Source organism: Perca flavescens, chromosome 11 (genome assembly GCF_004354835.1).
Source record: "Perca flavescens isolate YP-PL-M2 chromosome 11, PFLA_1.0, whole genome shotgun sequence".
Classification (NCBI taxonomy): domain Eukaryota; kingdom Metazoa; phylum Chordata; class Actinopteri; order Perciformes; family Percidae; genus Perca; species Perca flavescens.
In genome coordinates this window covers 16173860-16200809 of record NC_041341.1, presented here as the reverse complement: position 1 = coordinate 16200809, position 26950 = coordinate 16173860, and the positions used below count along the sequence as shown (strand labels likewise).

At 40.1% G+C, this 26950-nt stretch overlaps 1 protein-coding gene across 1 annotated transcript in view; it reads right to left on the bottom strand.

Annotated features, from left to right (window-relative positions):
* The window catches only part of il1rapl1a (interleukin 1 receptor accessory protein-like 1a), a 187501-nt gene that overhangs the window by 30011 nt on the left and 130540 nt on the right, over window positions 1–26950 (bottom strand). Inside the window, exon 6 of the mRNA XM_028591960.1 lies at window positions 23952–24026. Within this exon, the coding sequence (XP_028447761.1) occupies window positions 23952–24026 (75 nt within the window). The remainder of the gene's footprint in view (window positions 1–23951; window positions 24027–26950) is intronic.

The following is a 26950-nucleotide window of genomic DNA, read 5'->3' as shown; positions in this document are numbered from 1 at the left end:
ATGAACCTTTATCCTCCATGGACATTGGAGGAACTGGAAAGAGTTTGTTCTCTAATTTCAGCATGTGTATGATACGTGTGTATGTGTGCATATTAGACTGAATTATGACTAAAGTATTATGGGTTTAGAAAAAGGGTGCAATCTTTTTTTAGAAATTGTGTCAACAGGTTGCATTCAAGGGTTAAATAAGTATACCAACTGGCTCAAAGTTAATCTACTCCATCTAAATAATACAATGCTGAATATGTGCCCTCTACGTGTATCTTCAGAGAACATAAATGAACAGTGCTGAGAGCACACAAACACCCTTAGTTATCACAATGCTCAATCTTTAAATGATGAATAATCACTGAACTATACAGTAGCCTAGATTTATCCATGGTCTGCTGGGCTCAGAGAAAGTGTGAGTGATTATTCTCTGTGTGACAACAGAAGCTGTGCCTTATGGTGGACTCTTAATTGATTCCATAAAGAGACAGGTATTACCAGTGAGGCAGCGTGGTAATTCATTTCAGAGACAAGTGGCTCTGAGATGCACTCAGATATGTACACAGTCAGCAATCATGGCTGCGTGCGTTTGTGTGCCTAAATGTGTATAATACAATACATGCTCGGATCACATTTGAACAATTATTTCCTTTACAAATTAGTGTGGAAGTGAGGCAGGTTCAATTGGGAAATCGTACACACACATTGGGAGATTGTACACACACACACACACACACACACACACACACACACACACACACACACACACACACACACACAAAAACACACACACACACACACACACACGCACACACACACACACACACACACACACACACACACGTAGATCATGACTCTTATAATATCTTTGGATTTATAAATAATAATATATGAAATGCCATTTGAGTGTGTGTAGGTGCACGCTTGTGTTGCTGTGTGGGTTTAATGTTTGTATGCACGTTTGTAGGTTGAGATGATCAAGATTACAGTTTTTTTACAATCACTTTGGCACTAATTTCAGAACCTTGATGTCATTTTTCAAAACTCTAGACACAAAACTCACAACCAATGATCAAAATGCACATTTTTCAAAACTCTAACACTTTTTTCAATTGCTTGGATACAATACACATAAACCTGAGATAATTTGTTCATTTAACAAAGATCACCTGTTCAATATGAAAGTACTACTATTTCAAAAGGCAATTCACACATTACATTTCAGATGATTGTCTATTAATTTCATTACAAGCATTTAACCATCAACTGATACAACTACTCAAAATGATAAGTAACTGTTGCATTACTCTCAATGCATAGTTGTATGGAAACAGACAAACAATATTCCATGTTTAGATCATGAAAGTTTCAAGATAACGAGATTCATTGTCACCAGTTAGCGTGGAGCATGTACCAATTAGACTATATTATCTATGGATGTAATATTTCATCATCCTTCTTTACTGTAATGTACTACTGTTTCTCAGACACTGTTTCTATGCTCCCATGTACCACCTTTAAGACTATTTACTGTATTGACTGTATTGGCATTGTATGGATGCAGGCCCTTGGAATTGCTGGTCCAATTCTGCCAACTCGTTACTGATGATTGAGATATATAATTTATATATACTTTATATATAAAGTACTGTATATATATATATATATATATATACAGACCAATGTGGTACAAGTATCCAATGTGGTACAAGTATATATATATATATATATATATATATATATACTTGTACCACATTGGTCTGTAGTATTGTCTCTACTACTGCAGTACTTTTACAGGGATGTATTTACATGTAGTAGCATAATGAAACATGTATCACCTATTTTGAACTACAATATTTAATGATTGTAAGAACGATGACACAGTGAAACTATGGGTAGCTTGTGTGTGGGTGATCTAAATTAACGTTTCAATGGTATTTCACCATAAATTAGTTTTTTGAACCAATGATTGTGCAAGTGCAATATTTCTTTAAAGATATGAATGCACAATGCAATGTTTTGAACATTAGACAGCCTGTGTTACAAGTGATGACCGTTTTGAGTTTTGTGCATAGAGTTTTGAAAAATGACGTCAAGTTTCTGAAATTAGTAGCAAAGTGATTCTAAAACTGTAAATAGCTAGGAAATAGAAAAGAAAAGACAGTAATGTAAAACATCACATGCAGTGTTCCTCAACTTGCTTGTACTTTAAAAAGCAAAACAAAGAAGTGATTACTGTATTCTACATCTTCATCAACTCTGTCTTGTGGATTTGGCCACAGGTTGTCATCTACATTGCAATTAGTCAAACATCTTGGAAAAAACCTTCAGGCATGGCAAACAATGTGGTATGAGTATATATATATATATATATATATATATATATATATATATATATATATATATATATATCTCAATCATCAGTAACAAGTTGACAGAATTGGACAAGCAATTCCAAGGGCCTGCATCCATACAGTACAGTACTGTCAATACTGTAAATAGTCTGAAAGGTGGTACATGGGACCATAGAAACAGTGTCTGATAAACAGTAGTATATTACAGTAAAGATTGATGATGAAATATTACATCTATAGATAATATAGTCTAATTGGTTCATGCTCCACACTAATTGGTGACAATGAATCTTGTTATCTTAAAACTTTCATGATCTAAACATGGAATATTGTTTGTCTGTTTCCATACAACTATGCATTAAGAGTAATGAGTATTCTTATCATTTTGACCAGTTGTATCAGTTGATAGTTAGATGATTGTAATGAAATTAATAGACAATCATCTGAAATGTAATGTGTGAATTGTTTTTTGAAATCACTGATGTGCAAGTGCAAGATTTATTTAAAGATGTGAATGCACAATGCAGTATTTTGAACACTGGACAGCCTGTGTTACAAGTGATGACCATTTTGAGTTTTGTGTCTAGAGTTTTGAAAAATTACATCAAGGTTCTGAAATTAGTAGCAAAGTGATTGTAAAAAACTGTAACTTTATTGTCCCACATCGTGGGAAATTTGTCTTGGGCACTTAATCCATGCTGCAGCTATAGTAAAAACAAACAAACACAGACAGCATGTAAAAACAACAATACTGATAAAAAAGTCTCAGATTTGCCTACTTTTAAATGACCCTGAAGAAGGGATAAATTAGCTATTAAAACAAACTCTTAAAATCTAGCCTTCTAACTGCTGAATGTTGTTGAATGAATGCTGTTGAATTCCATTTCAAGCAAACACACTGTTTTTCCAAGATAAACACATGTAACAGCAATAAGCTATATTTTAGATCACACAGTTCAGTTATAGATTCAGAACTCCATGAGCAGATTTACCTTAAACAGGTAAGCACGGGTGAATTCCTTTCTCCATAAAGCCAGCCTTATAGTGACTTTGGATATGATTACAGAAAATAGTGTGAAATGTATTTTATTGTAAGTAAATATATCCACCAATGTCCAACTGTGAGAGCAAAAAGCTGTGATTACAAAGTAGATGTGTGTGTGCAGTTCCACTTGTTCATGGTGGCTTGTATTAATAATCAGCACCAAAGCTCATTGAAAACTTGCTGATCAAAAGAAATAGAGAACAACACATGATTAAAGTTGTTAATTTTTAAGGCTAGGATGTGAGCAATTGACTCTCACAATGACCCGATTGGTTTTAGAGGAGAAAGATAACATTTATCATTCAAATTAAAATCCCTGTAAACTGACAAATATAAAAACAGACTAAGTAACCACTGACCGGATACAGAAAAAGATTGCCATAAAAAGCTGTTTTGGGCTCAATCAGAAACAGAGTAACTGTTACTAACCGCCTGCACTGTGGTATCCATCCTCCTTATTTATGAAAAAAGTTTTAAAATTTGCACATAAATGCTGTAGCCAAACAATTATTACTCTTCTACATTGACAAGGCAGAGAGAGTAATTTTTATGGTTTATCTTGTGTCTCTCCTGAACAGACATGACAATGACATAATTTTAAAGCAAGGACCTCGGCCAGCATTTGCAGACAATCCTGCCAAAACTGCTTCACCAAGACCAAGCAAAAAATATTAAACAGATTCCTAATAAGCTAATTTCAGAAGGCTAGTAAGAGGGAATTTGATGGGAAATAGAGACAAGGCTCTGAGACAGTTATTGGAGTTTAGTTAGTTGTGTTCAAACAGTAAGCAGTTGCTGATTTACAGAGGACATCCCTTTGACTCACACTAAAAGTTTGATACTGCAATGCAGATCTACTTCAACTTGACAGATGGCCTACAGTAACAGTATTCATGAGCACACACAGTTTTGTTTACAGTGGTGTGGAAACAAAATAAAAGATGAATTAAAAAATGAAGGCAGATCATTGCAAAATTAAAAGTACTATACATGGTCTGCTTTATAGTTCCCTAAAACAGGCAGGCTTAAGGCGCATGGTGATTAACCCAATGGGTGCTATTGTGAAGTTGTTTTTGAGCTCCAAGTCCCATTTCTGAAACTTTAGCAAAGCAGCTAGTTAGTTATATTTCCTCATAACTAACATAAATGATGGCTAAAGCTATTAAACCCTGGGTGAAAAAATAGTATTCCCTTAATAGCTTTGAGTGGGCCAGTAGTTTAGTGTTTTCATTATTTCTAACAAACCATCTGCTGCTCGCTCACACCCACCATAAATGTAAATCTGAGTGAAAGATTCAAAGCAGAGGCCCACTAAAAAGCTGTTTGCTAAACTTTGAAATTACTACAAGATGTTGTGCTATCAAATCTTCTATTACACAAATGACAACTGTAGGCGTTCTAGTCTAAGAAACCTGGGACTAAATCAAAGATCAAAGGGTGAAAGTGTGAACAGATAAAAAGTGCCATAAACCAGGATCTTGGTTAGATAAAAATGGCTTGAGGCAGTACGGTTGTGCGATGTTGAGAACATAAACGCTTGTTTGTCTGTATTCTATATTCTGTGATTGACCTCGCTATTGCTAGAAAACCCCCCTGTGGTCCTCAAACTGGCGGCAAGGCCAGTCGCACTTAAATGCAGATGGCTTTAGGCCCCTTCCACTTAAATTCAAATAAAGTTCCTCTGAAGTTTCATATCAGCTATCCAATGTCACTGTGGAGCAGGAAATTTCACAGATACCTCTCTCGTCCAATGCAGGAGTTAAGATGCAAATGAATCCAACGCAGGCTGGCAGGAGGGCTCATCTTAAAAAGGATGCCAGAAAACAAACATACAACAAACATGCTAGTCCTGACACATACTAAAAGCAGACTTTCTTCCCCACAGTATTCAATCTTTCTTTGCTTCTCCCACTCCTATTCTCCTTCCTCTTTCCCATCCTATTAACTGCAGGCATTTAGTCTGTGTGGAATCTTGCCGCAGTACTCTCTCAGAATGCTAATATGTTGGGCTGATGTGGGTCAGGACTTAATCCTGTAGAAATGATTATCGCTGCACGGCTGGAACTTCTCCTGTAGGATATCATTACCATTCTGTACTTTTCCACTGCACTGCACTATCGTTCGCACCAAGACAACCCACATCACTCCGGAGAAACTGAAACAATCAAAATGAAAATTGTATGCTGTAGCACCCAACTGGGACATAGTCAATCTCATTGTGTATTCATTGGCACGTTGTGTGTATGTGTTCATGTGGGCATGTATGTATAACATGTATATGGTATATACAGTATGTAGCAAAATCAGGTACACTTGATTGCCTCGCCTCTGATACAAACTGTCAAGTAGCATGATTAGTAGGCGAAAGTGAAAGAAAAACGATTGCATTTTCTAATCCACAAACATATACAGCAATTTAAACAAATATAAAACAATTTTACAAATAAATACATCACAACTTGAATAAATGCCAGTATTCTACATACATATTTCTATTAATATTTGCTTTTGAAGAGCTTCCAGTGCATATACATGTTTAAAAATATTTTTGAAGTTTCTATCGCATTTATCTACAGGTTGTTGAATGTGTGTGCACAGATCATTACCAGTACTGATGTGCCCTTCAGCAAGGCCCTTAACCCAAGATCCTGCTCAGGGCGTACCGCAAAAGAGAGCTGGACTCACAGTGAAAGTTCTCCGAATAAATAAAGGTTTAAAAAACTTAATGTGTCATATAACATTAACTAGGTCCACTAGTCTAGCTGCCCTGGTTTTTGCCTCTCACTGTGGTAGGCTATATACAGTATATTGGCTGGCGTGGAAGTGTCTCACATTCTGACAGGATGATCTGAAAGATGCGGTTATGGAGAAAGATGTGAGGGCAGAAAATGCGTAAATGGACAATCCATCAAGCAATAATAATTCTTTTATCAGGCATGGCAGTGTGTCTGTTTGCATGCATGTGTGTGTGCATGTGTGTTTGTTTCCTTCTGTTTATGTTCACCAGTGTGTGTGTTAATTTACATAGGTGAAAAACCAAGCTACCTGCAGAGCGTGGGGAATCTGGGTAATGGAAAAGTTATTTGTTTCACAAATAGAGTTAAAGCCAACAGGGATACTGTTGTTCTGTTGGAAATAACTGGAGTGCATGCTTGAACAACCACACATAGAAGAAGAAAGAGCCTGAAAGAGGCAAAGACAGCATTAGACTAAAAAGTGTTGATGCAATGCCCCATATACTGTATATGGTAAAAAGCTGTATTTCTCTCTTCTTGCTCTAACCAGCCACTGAGCATTAACTGCAATCATAAAGCATATTAGAGATATGCTTACTCTTGAATTACTTTTATGGTTATCACTCACTAGTGAGTAAGGTGTATAGAGGGGATAAGACACAATTTATTTTTAATACTCAAAGGAAAAGTAACAAAAAAAAACAAGTCCAAGTTAATTTCACTGCTGTGCTATAAATAAGGTGAACTTTGATACATTTGCTTCTGATGCGGGTTGCAAATGAAGGGTATATTATGGAATTTATGGTAGGAATATGGGATGACTACTTATTCCCCACTTTAGTTTCAGTGGACAACCCCCACAAACGTTACTCTGGTAATGGGAATCACAAAAGAGTGAGAGATAAATTGAATGGATGGAGCTGGAGAGAGAAAATAGAGGCAGGAGTCAAAAACCAATGAGCGGCAAAGAGTTTGATAAGAAGGAACACCACGAAAGAGTGAAAGTGACAGATTACTTGTGAAACAAGGCGTGATCTGGAGGGCCTGTTCTACTCAAGAGAACAAGGGATGAGGTCAGACGAGTCCTTGTAAGCTTGGCTACACTTGCACATATGTAAAGGTGACTAATTTTCTCATTTTCCAGTTGAGGACATGGAGTTGTAATGGCCCTCTTTGGCTGAACTCTGTGATCAAGTCCACTTTAGCCCCACATTATGCTCCACTCGATCCACAGCTGTTCTCAATCTGCCTCTATCTTAAAGGTCACACAGGAAACTGCCAACACACTAAAGGTCATGTTATCTCTAATAGGGGAATGCATGCGATTAAGAAAAGCCAGAGTAGGACGGAAATAAGACAAAGAAGAAAGGAGATTAATATACTAGCAAGTTAGTAGAGTGAAGTTGTATACTTGCTAGGTATTGTCTGCCTGGCCACACCTCCTATGGAAAAGGCCATGCTTATATCATGATACTTGATAATTAAATTCACAGAACAGTACAGAAGAACGAGTTGAGATAGATTACGGAAAATAAACTAGAAATACCCAACGATAATGTTCTTATCTAAACACAGGGGTCATCATTTTTGGTTTTACTGATTTTTTTTGTCTTTTTTGTATGCAAGAAGACGTTGTTTACTGGGGTTACAATTATAGAAAGTAAATGGAAAAATGTGAAAGAATAAAAATGAGTTGCAAACTATGTGCCAGAGTGCCTCTGAGGATGTTAAGGCAAAATCAAGAAATTAAACTAAAGTACCAGCATAGAAAGTAGCATTTTAAAATCCAATTTTAAAATCAGATTTTTCACATTTAAAAAAAACAACAACTTGTCTATAACGCCAATATACCGCCAACTGACAAATGAAGATGTGGAGGATTAAAGTGAAGAGTCAAATTCAAACAAACTCTGTTGGAGGAACAGACCAACGAGTTCTAACAACAGGCTGGCTCTGATGCCAGCAGGCAGCACTGGACAGATGGTGAGAGCTCTACAGGAATTTAAAGAAAACCTCCTCTGAGTGTTAAGATATACAGCGACAGCAACCTGAGGTGAGACTAACACCGAAATTCCACCAACTGCGGAACGGCTGCGGATCTGCTCCGCTGTGTGTCAGCTCCGTGCTCCGCCGTCCTTCAATACCCACCGGGTCCGGATTTGTTGCGTAACGGCTGTGGCCATGACTGACAACTGTAGTCACGAGGACCCACGAGATCTCGCAAATTCACATAGAATAATAACCACAAAACCAACAACAGTTTGTTTCGATCTAGAGGAGTAGAGGGGAAACAACTCTGTGCCGTGTTTTCAAGGTGTAGTGCAGGGAAATATGATCCGCCGTGAGCACAGTGTATTTTATTTTGAAAATTAACTGGATGTTTTATTTTGTTTATGTGCTCGACTTCCTGTCCCGCACTATCTGAATTGTGGTGAATTACTGCGGAGCTCTCCGGCATCCGGCAAAAATAGAAGCTCTCCGTATCTGCTCCGGAGGGCTGCGGATTGCCGGAGCTGGGACGGAGTCGGAACGCAGCCGTTCCGCAGCCGTTCCGCAGCCGTTCTGCAGTCAGTGGAAATACACACATTGACTTTAATGGAAACCTAATGACTCTGCCGCCGTTCCGGAGCGGATCCGCAGATGTTACGCAGTTGGTGGAAATTACCCGTAAGCAAGGGGAGAAGTGTGTGACAATGTCTCATGGTCACCATCAGACCTGGAGGAATGCCCTAAAATTCTGTTTTAATAATTTAATTACAAACCATTAATAATGCCTTCCATGACCCATGTAACTGTTCTAAAGATTTTTCTCATAGGTGCTTGAGCCGATCTGCCACCACCAAGCTTAATATTTGTTTACATTTGGGCAACTAAACTACTTGGTTAAAGTTCTGGAAATATTGGCTTCATGGTTTAAAGCTGACAATTGGTAAGATATGGGACACAAATCTTCTGCCTTTGCTACCAAACATAAACATATATTTTTTAAATAAATGACCAATGCTGTAATTTTTCTATAGAGGATGGCTTTTTTGGGCAGGGTTTGAGGAATGCGTCTGAACAAACAACCAATGCACGTTTGGTGCAGCTGGAAAATGATTGCCTTTTTTAATTTGGTTTGGTTAGTGTTCACACTGCAGTTTGTCAAGCACACCAAATATTGTATACAATTGTATAACATGTTTGAAACGGTATTTAAATTGTCTATTGACAGAATATCCGGGTGAAACTCGCAGACACTTCCTGGTCTCAGAAATAATGGAGCAACACCAAATTTATCCGGTCTTGTTTTTTTGGGGGGGTTTTGCTTTGGTGTTCCTATCAATGAAATATTTTAAAAGAAGGCGAAAAAAATGAGCAGCTGACAAGACAGCGAGTTGTCGAGTATTTCATTCTTCGAATGAGACTAGTGAGACAGTATCGAAGCAGAAGGCGGGCCCTGATGAGATTGATTTAATGTGTTGTCCTTGTTACACAGATAACGAGCATTGTTTTTTGGTTTACTTCCTATATTTGGGTTGGATTGTGTTCTCACCTAAAGTGAAACGAACTCTAGTGCACTTTAAGGCACACCAAGATCCACGTTTTAAGGCAGACCAGTTTGGTTGTTTGGTCCACAACAGAGTTCGAATGATCACCCCAAACCAACCGGACTATCCGACGAAACGCTCCAGGGTTCAGTTAAACGGACCAAACAGCTCAGGTGTGTAGGAACCCTAAAAGACACTGGCATTTCACACTCTCCCTGACAATAAGAGCTTATCACAAGAAAGCTGTTTAGAATTCTCTTATATAACACTGTGGTGATGATGATGATGATGATGATGCAGTTGGGTTAAGGGTCTACTCAGGATTCTAAATAGAGCGCTTTTCCATTTTGGTTTGAATCAGACGGCATAATTGCAAACACCATAATGCACTAATATTTCTCTACTGCGCTCCTGAAGCATACGTGAGAAAGAATTCAGATAAGAGATAAGAAAGAATAGTTCCCGGTAGCATTATTAGCATGTCTGATGCACATTAGGTCTGGCCTCATATTCAGACTAAATTTCACTTTGACAAATTTAAAGGTCCAATATGTAATATTTGTACTGAAATAAATCCAAAAATGACACCAATGCCTCATCAGATATTAAGGAAACATGTTAAACTGAAATACTATCTTTTCTGACAACAATGCTAATTTCAGTATTTTTTCTTTTTGAAATTTACATTCCGTGACGGAATTTATGTTTATGTTTTGATGTGTGTGTTGTTATCAACGGCCCAGTTTGACGGCCAGGCTGGGTTGCCAGATATACCTGTAAAAACGTAAACCCAGCACGCTACAGCTGTAACGGTAGTACAGCCATGAAAGCAGCAAACAAACGAACAGGATCAACGGAGATAGATTTCTACATGACATAAAAAAAGAAAACAGCATGTTTCTAACAGTTGCGTGACCAGAGACGTAACAAACCCCTGGTAAATATTGGAGATGTATTTGAAAGATGGAGACAGCTTAGAGCCCAAAAGGACGCAGAGTTGGCTTATTTTCTCCTGAACAGGTAAGCATTAGCTTCAGGCTAATTTATCACAGCTACTAGGGATGGGCATTTTTTGTCATTTCAACATTTGTGTACTCACATTGAATTATATAGCTAGAGTAACCGAGTTGGTTACTCGCAAAAACAAATGAGACATAGCCAGTAAAGTGATCCAGACTGGTCCTGGCTAACGCCGCCATGCTAACCCTGCTAACTGTTAACGTTACCGGGAGGACCAGGCAAGTAGCCCATGGCTGTTTACAGCGTGCAGCCTCTTCAGCGGCTGGAGCCGACAACGGTGAGTTATTTTAAACCACGAGAGGGGGGCTGTAAATCGGAAAGAGAGGACTGTGAGTTTGCAGTGTGTTTAGCGATTGTTGCCGTAATTCTAAGCCAATGAAGTGTGTTCCGTCGGCAAGGTAGTGGTATTTTTAGCGTTTCGTATTGTAATTCTAAGCCGAGGAAGTGTGCCTGACTGGCGTGTAGAGAGGACAGTGAGGTTGTTGTGTTTTTAGCGGTTCATACTGTAATTTTAAGCCAAAAAAGTGTGTCTGTCAGTTGGTTACAGAGATCTGCGTGAACACAGCCTTTTATGACTGTCAATATAGCCAGCATCTAACGTTAGCTACTCCGCTGTGCTGTGGAGTAACTTCTGGCTATGTGAGACTAGCATCTAACATTAACTACTCTGCTGTGCTGTGGAGTAACGTCTGGCTATGTGAGACTAGCATCTAACATTAGCTACTCTGCTATGCTGTGGAGTAACGTCTGGCTATGTGAGACTAGCATCTAACATTAGCTACTCTGCTGTGCTGTGGAGTAACGTCTGGCTATGTGAGACTAGCATCTAACATTAGCTACTCTGCTGTGCTGTGGAGTAACGTCTGGCTATGTGAGAAAAGCATCTAGCAACATTGTTGTGAATGCTGCGGTCTCAGCCTGGCAACCCCTGTGAACTTCGAGTCTGGGCAGGAGGGGGCGGGGGAAACGACTCTCCAGTATTTTGAATTGGTAGTGCAGTAACTATTTTAACCGGTAGCTGCCAGTATTACACACAATATTACATATTGCACCTTTAATTGTGGCATTGCCATCGTGCTGTCAAATACATAGTACATCAGGTAATGCTATCCCATGACTAGAATTACAAGACATTTTTCTTTTCCTTGATAGTATTAACAAGTAACAATGACAGATTTTAGCTTACCAGCTGCCTAACTAGATGCAAAACGACATCATGAGAACATTTGATAACTATGGTAAATAAAGCCTAGCAACATGATGATGGAAGTTTGCACTGCGATATGAATCTCCCATGCTGGTTTGGTAAGATTTACCTAATGTATGTGAAAAGAGGCAATAACAATTGAAAGGATAGTCAGAGATAGCCAGGGAGCTTTCCCCCTTTGACACAGTCTGTAGCCTGAAACATAAAAACTGAGATAAGAGCAAGTCGATGAAGCAGTGAGGATGCTGGCTTTTATCAAAACCAATCCATACTCTTAATGTTGCATACTCACTGAGTCACTGATAACAGTGTTGGCTCAACACGAGTCAGTTAAGTGGTTATTAATGATGACAGCATGGGTGTGTTAGTGTTATTGTGACATATGGCCAATGTTATGAGCCCACAGGAATGGCAGAGTAAAAGGATAGATTGTGATTTGAATACAGTTAGGGCTGTGAAATATATCAATATTATATCGATATTGTGAAATGAGACTAGATATCATCTTAGATTTTGGATATTGTTATATCGTAAGTGTTGTCTTTTACTAGGTTTAAATGCTACATTACAGTAAAAGGATGTACTTTTCTGAACTTACCAGACTGTTCTAGCTGTTCTATTATTTGCCTTTTCCCCACTTACACATTATATCCACATTACTGATGATTATTTATCTAAAATCTAAGTGTGAAGATTTGTTAAAGCACCAATTGTCAACCCTACAATATAGCCGCACTATTGATATTGAGGTATTTGGTCAAGAATATTGTGATATCTGATTTTCTCCCTATCGCCCAGTCCTAAATACAGTACTTGCATATTGATTGTTCGCGGATATTAACCTTATAAATATCGGCCAGATGCTATACCAATCCACATTATTGACAGTTTATTTGGGGTGTATAACGTCCATAGTTTGATTCCCCCTTTGATGTCCTGTCTTTCTCTACAATGTATCTATCTACAATGTCAGCTACTATAGGCAAAATACAAAAAGAAAAGAAATCTTAAAAGGAATCTTTCTTCGTCAACATCACTACAAAATCTTCAATATAAGTTGCATTCAGTGGGTCATAATCCCTGGCCTCATGCTACCTTACTGTACAGAAAATGAAAACAATTAGTTTAAATCTGGGGAACAAAAGAGTACTTGTATTGGATAAGTATTCAGATATCCTGAGTTGAGGTAATCGTAAATAGCTGTAATTGTTTTCCTCTCCATACTGGCCGTGAACAGAGACCTTCCTAACACTACCCATATATTAGCAAGATCAGAGACAATATTTCTAGACCACAGTTCTTGGTCTGTGCAAAAATGCCTTACAAAGTTCAGATGAAGCTATGGCTAATACACAGCTTCAGTCTGACAAATAAAGTGGATATCTACCAAAGTTAATTTTTTAAGTTCAAGAGACACAGTGTTTTCTTGCTGAACGTCAGCAGAGAGATACGTCCAGGTAGAGGTAAGTCAGGAGGACACCCAATTGTTTTTACTAAGTCAGACTGCAGAAGCTAGGGCTGGGCGATATGGACCAAAAGTCATATCCCGATATATTTTGGCTGAATATCGATATACGATATATATCCCGATATTTTTTCCACAAAGTGAGAGCAACTGTTCAGTCAAAGTCAAAGCCAAATATGATATGTCACATGTAGTTTCATAGAAACTGGCTATTTCAGTGAACAGTTGCAAAATCAAATGAATAAATAATAAACAGGTTTCTTCACCTGGTTCAATGCTCAGCTGTTCAAATAACAATAAAATGTAAACATAAATACTATATAACAACAGGAGTACCTTTTTTTGAAATCAAAGCTCCAAATTGTTAAATTTTTCTTCTACACATTTTCAGCGCTTATTTCTACGTCCCATATTTTCTGATATAGGGCTGGGCGATATAGAAAAAATCAGATATCATGATATTCTTGACCAAATACCTTGATATCGATATTGCGGCGATATATTCTGGAGTTGACAGTTGGTGCTCTCGCAAAATATCTTCACACTTAGATTTTAGATAAATAATCATTAATAATAGTGTCACGGCCCGCCGGCCGTGACCCTGGCCTCCTTCGTGGTATGTGTGTGAATGTAGTTTTGTGTTCTTTTTCTCCTTTTTTGTGTGCCTGCTGTGTGCTTGGTGTATTTTTGTTTTTGTTCCATCTCCGTGTTTTTGCTCTCTCCCACATGCTCTGAAGACAGATGGTGGGCGTGGCCACTCAGCTCAGGCCTACACACCTGTGGCTCATCAGTCCACTCAGCACTCCTGTTCCTCATCTGCCATTTCTTCCTTTCATAAGCCAGGCCAACCTTCCAGTCCCCGCCGGATCGTTTGTCTTACTTGTACGTCAGTCAGTGCGGAAGGTTTGCGCTGCTTCTTAGTGTTTTTTGCCTTTTTGCTAACCTGCCTCCTGTTCATCTGTCTGTAGTTTCTGGACTCCTGGAATATTCGCTGCACCTCCGCCTAGCTGACTACTACACCAGTATACTGGATCTTCACAACCCTCCAGTCGATTCGCTTACACCCACTGCTCCACCAACTGCACTCGCCTGTTCATTTTTCCCTCGTACAATATCCAAATAAAACCTCACCTTGTTTAATCTTCTCACCTTGTCTGGGTCTGCAATTGGGTTCAGTTCATGTGAAACCTGACAAATAGAACAGCTAGAACAGTCTGGTAAGTTAAGAAAAGTACATCACTTTACTGTAATGCAGCCTTTAAAACCAGGAAAAGACACTTATGTCATATCACGATATTACGATATCCAAAATCTAAGACGATATCTAGTCTCATATCATGATATCGATATAATATCGATATATCGCCCGGCCCTAGCGGAAACCTCAATTGACCTTTAGAATACACTTTTGCCCAAAAAGAGGACTGTGGATTTTATCTGTAACAATTAAGTCGTGTTTGGAGGGGACTGTTTCACAGCAAGTATGAGGAGGAGGAATGATTGCAGCAACCAATTACTGCTTAAACAAACAACAATACAATGAAAATTGTGTTATATTTTGGTTTTGCTTTTGGTCATTGATAAAACAAGTGAAGGCTGCAAGTGAAGTGGAAAACATTAAACAAAGCTTCAAATGAAAAGAAAAGGTCTGCAATCTGCAATGACATTTGCTAACTATTTATAAATGCAACAGTAAGTATGCACCCACACACAAACAGAAAAACACACAATTCCAGCTGCACGCTTATTGCCTAGTAACCCAAGAAGGTCATTTTCTTTTGTTTCCAAGGGGGTAATTATTACCATGGAGGGTAGTTTTTAAGGAAAGTAAAGCTGGTACTTAACATGCCTATTCTTCCATTGTTTGATACTAATAACACATTTCATGGGTTGAAGAGAGCAGTTAAGGGAGGAAGGAAAGACGCAAGGAGGAGGAAGGAGCAGAACAGAGGGGGGAAATTGCGAGGAGATGCTAAAATAGCTAAAGGAAATGAGGGTTTCTTTTATCCTTTCACTGGGCAAATTGCAGTTAAAAAAGGATTATCTGCATTTATTTCAAATTCACCACACTTTCTCTTTCATCCTGAGCAGTTTCCTGAACATTAGTAAGAATAACAACATTTTTAAAACTAATTTCAGCTGGCAATGCTCTCCCGTAAGCATCCCCCCCAGGTTAGCACCGGGTCTGTTAACTTCTACTTTTTAAAATAAAGTCAGCAGCAGCCAATCATAGTCAATACAACAATGTTAATGGTAATGACAAAATTGAAGATAACGTTCCACCTAAAACATTCATAAAATGTGTGTTTATTCATAAAATTATGCAAATTATGCACAAACCACTTCTATACTGCTTGTGTTACTGTGCTCTGCAGTACGTTATGAACTCTTTAATGTGTGACTGCACTGCTATGTGGAGGGAGAGAGAGAGAGAGAGAGAGAGAGAGACGGGGACAGAGAAGGACTGGCAGAGGAAGAGAGTGGGGTAGAGAAAGGAAAACAAGAAAGACAAAGATAGAGAAAGTCCATTAACACACTTGTAAATGAGTCTCAGCTATTTACCCCACGCTGAGCTTCTCGAATTACTGACTGTGTTCAGGATGCAGATTGCAATTAAAGATGAACCGTGTGCACAGACACACACAAAAAGACGCACACACATGCAAATGCACCAACGTTAAGCTGGCATACACTCTCCCTAAGGCAGCAGTTCAGTGCAGATCTACTGATCTCCATAGAAACATTCACTGCTGTGAGCGATGGTGACATCATGAAGATTGAATGTCATGAAAAAGGAACAGTACAGCAACAAAAGGGGAACGATAATAGAGGTGTTAGCTAAAGTGATCCTAACAGTGCTCCTCACTGCTGGATGGAGCCGTGGCCTCCAGCTGAGGGTCTTCTTTGGTTAATGAAGGAGAGACATATGTGCAGGGCCTCAGCTGGTCTCCAAATAGGAGAGGATGGAGAGATTGGCTTATGTAACACGGTGAAAGATATAGAGCTACTGTAGATAGCTCTCTGGGGTTCAAATGCTCAGTGTTGTCCCTCTCATCTCCTTTCTGTTTATCCTCCCTCCTCCTCTATTTCTCTCCTCTGTCTCCTTATCTTTTTCTGTCTGTCAGCCTCCTCTCAACCCTCCCTTCTTGTCTCTCTTCCCACCACTGACTGATCTCCCTCTCTTTCTGCTAACTCTTTTACCCCTCACTCAACACCAAAGCTCTGTGTGGCATGGTGACTAACTCCCTCGTCCAAATACAGCTACTCGCTTGCCGGAAAAATCAAGAGATGAAAGTTTGAAGTCTTTTTTTCCTCTCTCTCCAACCTGCCTCTGTTTTTTTTGGCACTTGTTTTTCTTCATTTTTCTGTTACGTAAGACGGACAGAAGTGGAGCAAGCTTCAAAGTGAATGGCAAAGCCGCCTTTTCCCCTGCTCGCTTTGCTGTTCATGCATGTCATTCCAGTGCCAGCTCCCTCCCCCCTTTTCCCTCCATCTCTCTCTATCCTCCTCTTTCTTTCCTCACTTCTCCATCTTTTCTTATTACTGTACTATCTATCTTGTTCTGCCTATTGGGGTCAATTACTCACTGCATGTATGTAGTCTCTACAGTATGTTAAGTTACTCTTTTAGGTGATATCCCCTGACCTTCTAATGGCCACTTTGACCAAACAGAGGTGACAGTGACCGGAGGAAGATACCCTCTGAAAAGGAAGCGGTTCTCATTATGTCTGCCTCTTCCTCCTGTCTGCCCTTGTTGTATCAAATACCGAGTGATGCACGGATGAGTGGGGTGCTCCTTCTCTTTGATTACCATTCAGTGAGCCTGAGCATCAGAGGCAGACAAGGTAAAAGCTACCATTACCTAAATCATATCTCTTTAAAGAGATCCTTTGGCTTAAAAGGTGAAGAAACTCTTACCGGTTTCAAATCTAACACAACTGCTCGGGACGGCCTGGATAATGGTTGTGTTATAAATACTGACACACACACACACACACACACACACACACACACATGACTGACTAAACTGAATATGCAATCTGACAGTAAGCATAAAGTTGAGCTCAGGCCAGAGAGAGACGAAGCAGATATGTTGCCCTTGTTGTGGGTGGCCCTTATGGACCTGATACAAAAAAAAAAAAAAAAAAAAGTGCTGACAAAAAAAACACTTATGCGTCACCTCACATCACCTCAAGTCATGGCACTTACACATACACAGCCAAGACTACAGCAGACAATATTGCAAACATACATGTGCATTCTGCATGTGTGTAAAATAACAAGTCAGTAGTTTGTTTTCTACTTCAAAAATATCACAGAAACACAAAACAATTTATCCTCTTTTACGGCATTGAACCACGTCTTTGTAAGAGCCGTACGTTCTTTATATTATTGTTCACACAATATAAGTTCACACAACAGTATATTCTTAATAGTATAAGTGGACTACAATTAGATAATGTTTATATTTGCTGTTATTCCTTTAAGTGCTAGAATACAGGTACATATATTATCATTATTTATGACATATAATAAAAGCAACTTGTATACAAGGAATAAAACAAAAAGAGTACATGACACACACATTGATGTGGACCACCCTACTTCACCCTAGGGCTCCGTAGAATGGCCACTTTCTTCCTAGTACAGACAGTTTATATTCTATTCAATGACTTCTTCAGCCGCACTCTGGAGGAGGAGTGTACCTATAAGTCATGTAACTCTTACATAACTTCTCACATGACCACACTCATAATAGTTGTTTCACAACCTATGTCTTTCATCCTGTCTCTAGGTATTTTGTACTTTTCCACTGTCCCATACTGATGTAACCTTTTAATACCAGCTCATCATGTGTTAACAGTAAGGGTAATGATCTAATTAAGCTTACACAGTAGACAAGTCAGCTGTAAACTAAACCTTCAAATAAACCCTCATTATGTTTCACTGCCTCCTGGACTTATGAGTGCATTTGTTTAATACACAAGAAAGTTGGATTTTATCAAATAAAACATAAGTCAAATCTGAGACAATGCTTTGCAGACTAAGTGGGATATGAATTGAGAATGTGTCTGATAAAAGGTTGGCACTGTCAGTGTAAAAGTTTTGCTTTGCTTTGCACTGCTGTTGAGTGCTGCCAGTGGAAGAAGTAAAGGCAAAGAAAATAACTAAGGAAAAAAACGCACAATTAAATGAAATCACTGATTCACTGGGCTGAGCAGCCAGTCAGACAGCTCTTTCTCAGCGACTGCCTCTGCCACCGATTCAACATGCTGAATTGGCTTAATGGCTGCTGATAAGGTCTATAAAAACCAACGGTGCTGGACACACCGCTAAAACTGCAGCTGCTCAAAGAGAGCGGCTGACAGTCCGACGTCAGCCTGGTGCCTCACAGGAAAAATAACCAGGAGCCTGGTATGATTCAAGAACGGGTTCACACATTCTCTTGCGTCTTCTTACCGGCCTGGCCACACTGGCTGTGGTGAGTAATGTCAAGGTGGCAATAAACAATCAGCTGTATGTGATGCACAGCTGGGTGTTTTGTTTGTCTTTATTGCCTGCTATGTGGTGCTGTTTCTGTCTCTGCCTTTGTGTATTTTCTCATTCCCCTGCCTTCCTCCCTCTCCCGTCCTGTTAGGCATGTGTAGAGGCGCTGTTAGTTCATTTATCATACAGTACAGCAGGCTCCAGCTCTCAGGCCAAGACTCAGTGATTAATGACGACCGTTCACACACTTAAACATTTAGCTTTGTTTCGCTGACACACTAGTTACCATACCGGTCACCAAGACTTACTTAACGCGGAGTCACTGTGGGACTGAAACCAAATTGAATGATGACATTTCTTTTATCTCTGTATCTGCAGTGTGACCTTTAAGGGCTGGATTTCTTTTTTGGTGTTAGAATGTAAATATGTAATTTATCACAAGAAATTAACACATTATCCACACAAACATAGACATGTGGGGAAGTGCCTTGTGGCCCCTTTGTCCCTCCCTTAAAGATAGATACATATACTTGGTTACACACACACACACGCATGCACGCACGCAGCGCACGCACACACACACACACACACACACGCACGCACGCAAACACTCACACACACACACACACACACACACACACACACACACACACACACACACACACACACACACACACACACACACACACACACACACACACACACACACACACTTTACAGATACTTTCATGCATGTCTGAGCTGAAAAAAGAAACATGACAGGAACTGTAAGAGATATGGCGTAAGTCATGGACTGAAAAAGTTTGTGTGAATGTGTGTGTGTGTGCATGAGTGTAACATAGAGACAGACAGAGAGCAAGAGAGAGACAAAGAGTAATTTAATGAAGTGACTCAGTGTTGACCTTTAGCAACTCTCCAGAGCAATGTCAGTTTCAATTTCACCCTTTTCCATGGAAAGGTTGACATGTGTGGTAAAACAGCTAGGTGTTCAAGATCAAGAGAGAAGAGACGAGAAAAGGAGAGAAGAGAATAGAAGAGATGAGGAGAAAAAGGAGAGAAGAGATGAGACGGGAAGAGAAGAGAAAAGAAAAGGAGAGAAGAGACAAGAAGAGAAGATGGAGTGTGTTAACCACTTCAACAGACTTTCGTAAATCAGTACATTCTTTTAACAAATATTCAAATCTTTAAGCAAGCAGGGGTCAGTATGTTTAGCAACGAGGAGAAAAAAAGACAGAAACAGATTGAAAAAAGGAAGGGAGAGAGCAAGAACATGAGCATGAAGAATCAAGAGGATAAAAACTGAGGTGTTATGTGTCAGGTTCATAAGGTAGAGTGTTCTTGAACTGCATATCTTCAGTTGAAATGACAAAAGTCAAGGCTACAGTAGTCATTCATAAAAATAATTCAACACAGCTGGTTTCAGTAAAGGTAGGTGTGGAGAAGACATACTTTATGGATCCCCAAGGGGTAATTTTTACATTTTTACACTCTGTTATTACATTACACGCAGGAACATATACACAAACAGGACCTATACATGCGCTAATGGAGAGATGTCAGAGTGAAGGGGCAGACCGTGACAGGCGCCACAAGCAGTTGGGGGTTCAGTGCCTTGCTCAAGGGCACCTCAGCAGTGCCCAGGAGGTGAACTGGCACCTCTTCAGCTACCAGTCCACACTCATTACTTAGTCTGTACAGAGACTTGAACAGCGACCCTCCGGTCCGGCCCCCCACCCCACGGGCCCCAGTGCAACCACACCGCGTGCACTGTCTATACAGTATTTGCGCCCCTGTGCTTCGTAACATACAGTAGTAATAGCAACTTGTCACAAAAATAGGAAAAAGAAAAGCCTTTCAAGTAAATGAAAAGCAGCAGCATTTCAATTGCTTTTAAGTGCATCTGGCCAGACCAGAAAGAAGCATAATAATAGTCATTCCCTTTAAAATAGGTGGTGCTGGAAGCTTTGTGACATAGTGGCTGGCAAGTTAACATGTTATGGTTGTTGCTAACCATTTTTAATTAAAGAGACATTCAGTATTTCTACTATGAATATCATGGCAGCAACTTTTTGTGGAGCAGTTTTTACTTACTATATTAAAGTATATGAGTAGATATAAGAGTCATCTCCTTCCTGCCACCCATACTGTGCTATTGGGTCCTGCTCTCTGAAATTATTGATTCTAATTCCTTTCCACTAGAGTGCACCCATCTGCTGGCTTTGGGGGACAGTAAAATCCTCTATCAGTTACAATTATCCCAAAGCTACTGAGGACTGTGCCACAAGTATGTGTACATGACGAAGAGGGAGAGCTATTGAGACGAAAAGATGCTCAAAGTGGACTGCTGCGTAAGCGTGAGCTGTATGTCTCCACCTCTTCCTCTGGGACGGCGAATCCATGACACATCATCCCGAGGGAATACTGTAAACATCAAGTCAGTGAGTCTGTGAGTGAGCGTGTGTGTTTTAAATTTGGAGCTTTGTGTAATATGTCACATTTTGTAAGTGTGTGTGTGTGTTTCTGTGTGTTTGTGTTCTCCCTCTCACAACGCCCAACACACACAAAGAAACACAAATTCAACGCCCCCAGTATGAATCACCCTCCTATTCTGTGGACTGCACCAACTCACCACTGGGGGACAGCACTAAATCTGGCAATAGAAAAACTGGTTGGCTACTGACAAAATTCTACACAACCTTGATTTTGTCTCCTTTGAAAACTAAAAATGTCAAGTTGTCTGAACGTAACATTTGTGATGGAAAACAATCTGCTTTCAATATTCGCGCAGTCACACATCCCAGAGGCCCTGAAGCCTTGCAGAACTGTGATGATAGCAGCACACACACACACACACACACACACACACACACACACACACACACACACACACACACACACACACACCAAGCTATTTGGTGGGGGTTTGTGTGGTCCTCCTGAGTGATAGAATCTGTAGCTGTGGGATTTTGGCCCTTCAACTGAAAGGGACCCAGTGGCAGAGATATGCAAGGAGACCTTTGGAGAGAAGGGGAAGGGACACTCTGACCCCACTCATGTCTCTGTCTCCATTTCCCCATCATCCTTTTCCCTCAACACACCCAGTCCTCATGCTTTTACAACCACTCTTGTTTCTCACATTCCTTTTGTGTTCTCCTCTCTGCATCATCCTCTTTGACTTTCAACTACATCCCTGCTGCGAGTTTATGTAACATATGTGTTTTATTTATGTCTGTGTCTGTGTTTGTGTATGTTGTCGTGTAAAGCTGGCTGTGATGGCGGCTCTCTGAGACCTGCACTGGTTGCAGCAGCAGAGGAGATAAAGTGGGGCTGTGTTTCCCGGCAGGGTTGCAGATTTATCTCTCTGCTTACGGCTCTGATTTTACTGCCCATCCACAAGCATCAACTGGATCTCATCTCTCTCTCTCTCTCTCTTTCTCTCTCTCTCTCTCTCTCTCTCTCTCTCTCTCTCTCTCTCTCTCCGTATCTCCCACTTGCCATAAGAGACCAGCCCCTCTCTGTGCACGCTCCGGCTACCATAAATCTGCCACGTTGCTCCATAAAGCTGCTTAGGGCATGACTCAACAAATATTAAGGAAGAGGAGAATAAATAAATAAAGCAGAATAGAAACTCTGGTCTGGAGGGAGAGACAACTTTTCTGCACACAAAATGGAGCCCGGCTGTAAAATATTTACCTTGGTGTCTCTGTGCTTTAGACACTCTTCTGGGAGTGTGGAGGCTCACTGCACAACATCACACACACGTTTTCTTTCTCTCCTCCTCTGCCTTGCTTATTATCTGTTTGCCATGGTAGTGTCAAGCCCTCCTGTACCATACCATTAGAGGGGAACTGCGCTGGTTTTACACATTGAGGCCAGTTTACTTAGTTGGATTGTACTAAATAGACAGTTTTATAATGTCTTCTATGGTTTTGGAGGGAGTTTTGTTAAGTCTCACCCTTGTGAAACCCTCTTAAAGAAAGAGACACTATTTGATTGCATTGCATTGGGAAATGTAAGATCCAGAGTGTTGACTGGGACTAAAAGTCAGGATATCTCGACCTCTGCTGCACCGATTTAGACCAATTTCTTTTTTAAATTGTCACTTACAAGTCTTGAATGTTACAGAAGTGCAGTACTAATTAGGTATTGAATTAGGTATTACTGTAACTGCCCTAACCCTTTAACACACAAAACACGTACGCACAAAGCATACATAAGAAAGAACTGACAGAGATGCTTTAAAAACCTGCGAGAATGATTCAAAGGATGATAAAAAGCATTCCTCCAAATCCCAGTGATATCAAGACAGACAACACAAATAGCTGAAGGGTGCATTGTGCAACCTGTTCATGCATGGGTGTGAGTGTGCTGACATGTGAGGCCGTGCTTGTCAGTTCATCAACAGCAGCAATTTTTCACCCCTGATCAGCCAAGCACGGAGGCATTTTAAATCATCTACCTGGATTCCAACAGCATCAGATAGAAGACAAAAGGTAACCTCTCAGTGAATCATTAGACCTTCTTTTGTCTCTGTCCCCACCCTCCTCTCTTTCTGTCACACACTCATCCAATCCTTCTTTGGTTTTCCAGACTTCGCAATCTTGTCCGATCAGCTTCACCATGACAGACACATGAGCCATTCATAGAGCGGCAAGCACCATGTGGACAGAAGACTGTGCCCAGAAATCAAGCAATATGCTGTCACAGAAAACAAACAAACTCAACCACACGCATATATTCACTCATGCACGCATGCACACATGGTAGGCCCATCCTGACCCCACGTCAAAGAAGACAAACAACGGCGACTGAAAGCAGCCGCCTTTCCATGTGGTGAGCCAGCGTATGGAACCCTGGCACCATATGGGCTCTTCATTGTTGACAAAACAGCCATAGGGACATTAGCACCCACCATTTGCATATGGAAAACACTTTTACAATAGTTTTTTCTTTTGCTGTTTCACAAGCAAATAAAAGTGCCATCATCAATCTGTGTTCGGCGCCTGGAGGCGCGTTGAAGAGGATTTGTAAAGTCATCCATTTTCTGTCATTTGGAAATAACACAGATAGTACTGACTGCTCACATTCTGCAGCTGGAGGAAATCCCATGATGCTCTTACCTAGCTGCAGCTCCATGTTGCTAATCTTGTTTTCCGAGGGAAACAGGATCTTTGGTGGCTTGTCGGTCAAAGGAGCTGAAAAGGAGGAAAAGACAATTTCAATATAGTATGATACAAGATAAACGAACAACACAGGCAAACTAATTGAGCTATTTTTAATTGGTTCCCAATGTTTTTCTTTGCATCACCCTCTGCCTTAGAGATTTGTTAGCATTTGGACAAAGAGCTCAGACAGAAGTTATATCCTACCTCCTCTTCAAAATAAATAAATGCTCATTCCTTTTCTGTCTGTCCTCATTCCTCTCTCTCTCCCAACTGCCTCTGAGTGTCTTTGCAGACACATTGCTCTCTAGTGTCTGTACACCTTGGGTTCCATTTATCCAACCTCCTTCTAATCATAAATGAATCACTGCTTTGCCAAGAACATACCACCATTTAATCTGCATGAGTGTTAGGTATTTGAAGAGCCATCATGGAGTGTGTGTGTGTGTGTCTGTGTGAGAGGGAGCAGCTGATGCTCTAATGATGCTAATCATCCATACGGCGGATGTCAGACCTGCTGCTGAAGTCCTTCCTCTAGGGGAATGCCAGAACATGCAGCAGCTTTGTAGTTGTTAAAAGCGTTTGTGTGTTCTGTGCTCTTTAGGGTTAAGGGTTAGGAGAACAGAAAGAGGGTATCGTATGTACTGTACATGACTAAACAGGAACACCAGAGGAGAAATGGAGGGGATGTGTCTACATGTTAGATCTTCCACTCAGAAAGACATAAACAACATTAGCATTTGTATTTTTTTTAAATGTTTTTATTTCCTACAATGTCTTTCCTTACACAGTCACACATATTCAAAGTTTGATACAACTGGCCACTAAGCTGCTGCACTGGAGAAGCTGGAAGTTTTAACTAATTGTTCATAAGTAGTTCAACAGTGCTGTGAGGTCTCTCACATTTTGGCAATAACATTATAAGGAGAGTTTTTAGCTATAGTTATGGGGACTATTAGTGTAGAGACAAATTGTATTAAAGTATTGACGGTAAATCAAAAAGGAAAAAAAGAGCTCAAGGCTAGCTTGTTTCATATTTATGATGCCTTTACTTATGAAAGTATTTTCCTTTTTGGATATGACAACATTTTGGATACAGCACACCAAGACTGTATCGCAGCGCTGATAAAAGTCCAGACCATAGAAATAGAATGAGAGAATGGACATTCCCATTCAAATCAAAATAGCAGGATGGTAAGAGCTGCGGAAATCTTTATGTATACCGCTGCCATGTCCGCATGAACTATGTTACTATAAAGAGTAGAACGAAGCATGGAGAGGCGTCTTTTGTGCACAATGCCCGTTGTCTTGCAGCTAGAAAGACATTGAGGATTGCTGGATTTATTTGCTGCATATTTCTTTTGGTAAATCTCAAAGTGTGAGAGTGAGTGTGACACACTTTACGGCCCTAACAACAACATTCGCTATTTTCTCTAGAACAAGTCAAACGTCCACAGGAAACAGTTCAATGTCTGTTCTACTCTCGTTTTATTTCTATTGGGGATGCACCGAATCCACTGATTAAGATTCTGCGGAATCCGAAACCGAATACCAAATCCTACTCCCATCCTCAGTCCATTGACACAGTAAACACATTAATGAAGAAAACAGTGACTGTCCTTCCTTTGCCGTACCTGAAGTTGCTGCATTTTGGATGCTGTCTGTAGATTCCTTCATGCACAACTCATATTATTCATATATATTCTTTCGAGTGTTTCATACGCAAATGTTTTAACAGCGGCAATGTTGTGTATTATTTAGGGTCCTTGCCACCACGAGACAAATTGGCATTGCAAATTGAACATGTAGCTCAACTTGAATCACCTTCTTTTGACTGAAAGTACTGCTCACGAGTTCCATTTTCACTTTCTCACAGCCTGCATTGAACTGTCCACCTACGTAAACACCTTCCCGTAATCAACGGAAGCGTCACTACGTCGACCAGCGCAGCGCACATAGTGCAATTGTCGGGTTTGGTGGAAAGAACTTCTAAGGTTCGGCAGAAACCGAACCCCCGTCAAAAAGCCCAATATTCGGCTGAATCCGAAGCCAAATCCTAGATTCGGTGCATCCCTGATTTCTATGGTTCTATGGATTTCTGGATCTGGATCCAGACCACACTACACAATTATTTGGACCAGATCACTTTTTGCGTAAGGAAACATTTTGCCAGTGTGATTGAATGTGCCCACATTTTTTAGAGCTGACCTGTTGTCAGTTTCTGTTAGTGTATTCCCTCTGGACCAACCAAAAAGCAAAACAATATTGCTAATGCTAGCTAGCAGGAAAAGAGAACAAAATTAAAAATTAAAAATAAATTCATGCAGTCTCCCGCAGTTCAGCACTACATCTGTATGGTCCAACAGCAGCTGATTGGCCAATGAACACTTGGATTAGTGCCTCTAATGTGAAAGTGACACCTTTTGTGCCAGGGTGCAAGGCACTCGTTACAGGGAAACTTTGTCAAGCTACTGTGCTGTTGTGTTTAATGCATGTAGTTTTAGTTCACTTATAAAAAAATTCATGTTGGTGAGTTGTGCTGACATTGCTCCAGACCTCTGACCTTATACTTAATTAATATGTGGAACTTGAATATAAACCCCTGCTTTATGGCAAGTATCAGCACAGCAGGAACTAATGAAACCAGTCAGGCTGGCCTATACTTGTAAAATTATACTTCAACAATTGTAGAATTACATTGCTATTTGTGCTCACCTTTACATAAAAAGGAAGAAAAAGTCAAGTCATGCACACATTCTTTATCCGCTGTTTTTAACACTTTATTTAAGTTTGGTATATTCTGTGATACACTCAAACCTACAACACAGTTTTTTGTTGCTGCGGCATTACATCATGAGGAAAAGTTGGGGCATGTTAAGCTCATTATAACCCACACTTCTCTGCTGGCAAGCATGACATGTTTGACATAACAGCAGACCTTGAAATGTCTTTTTCTG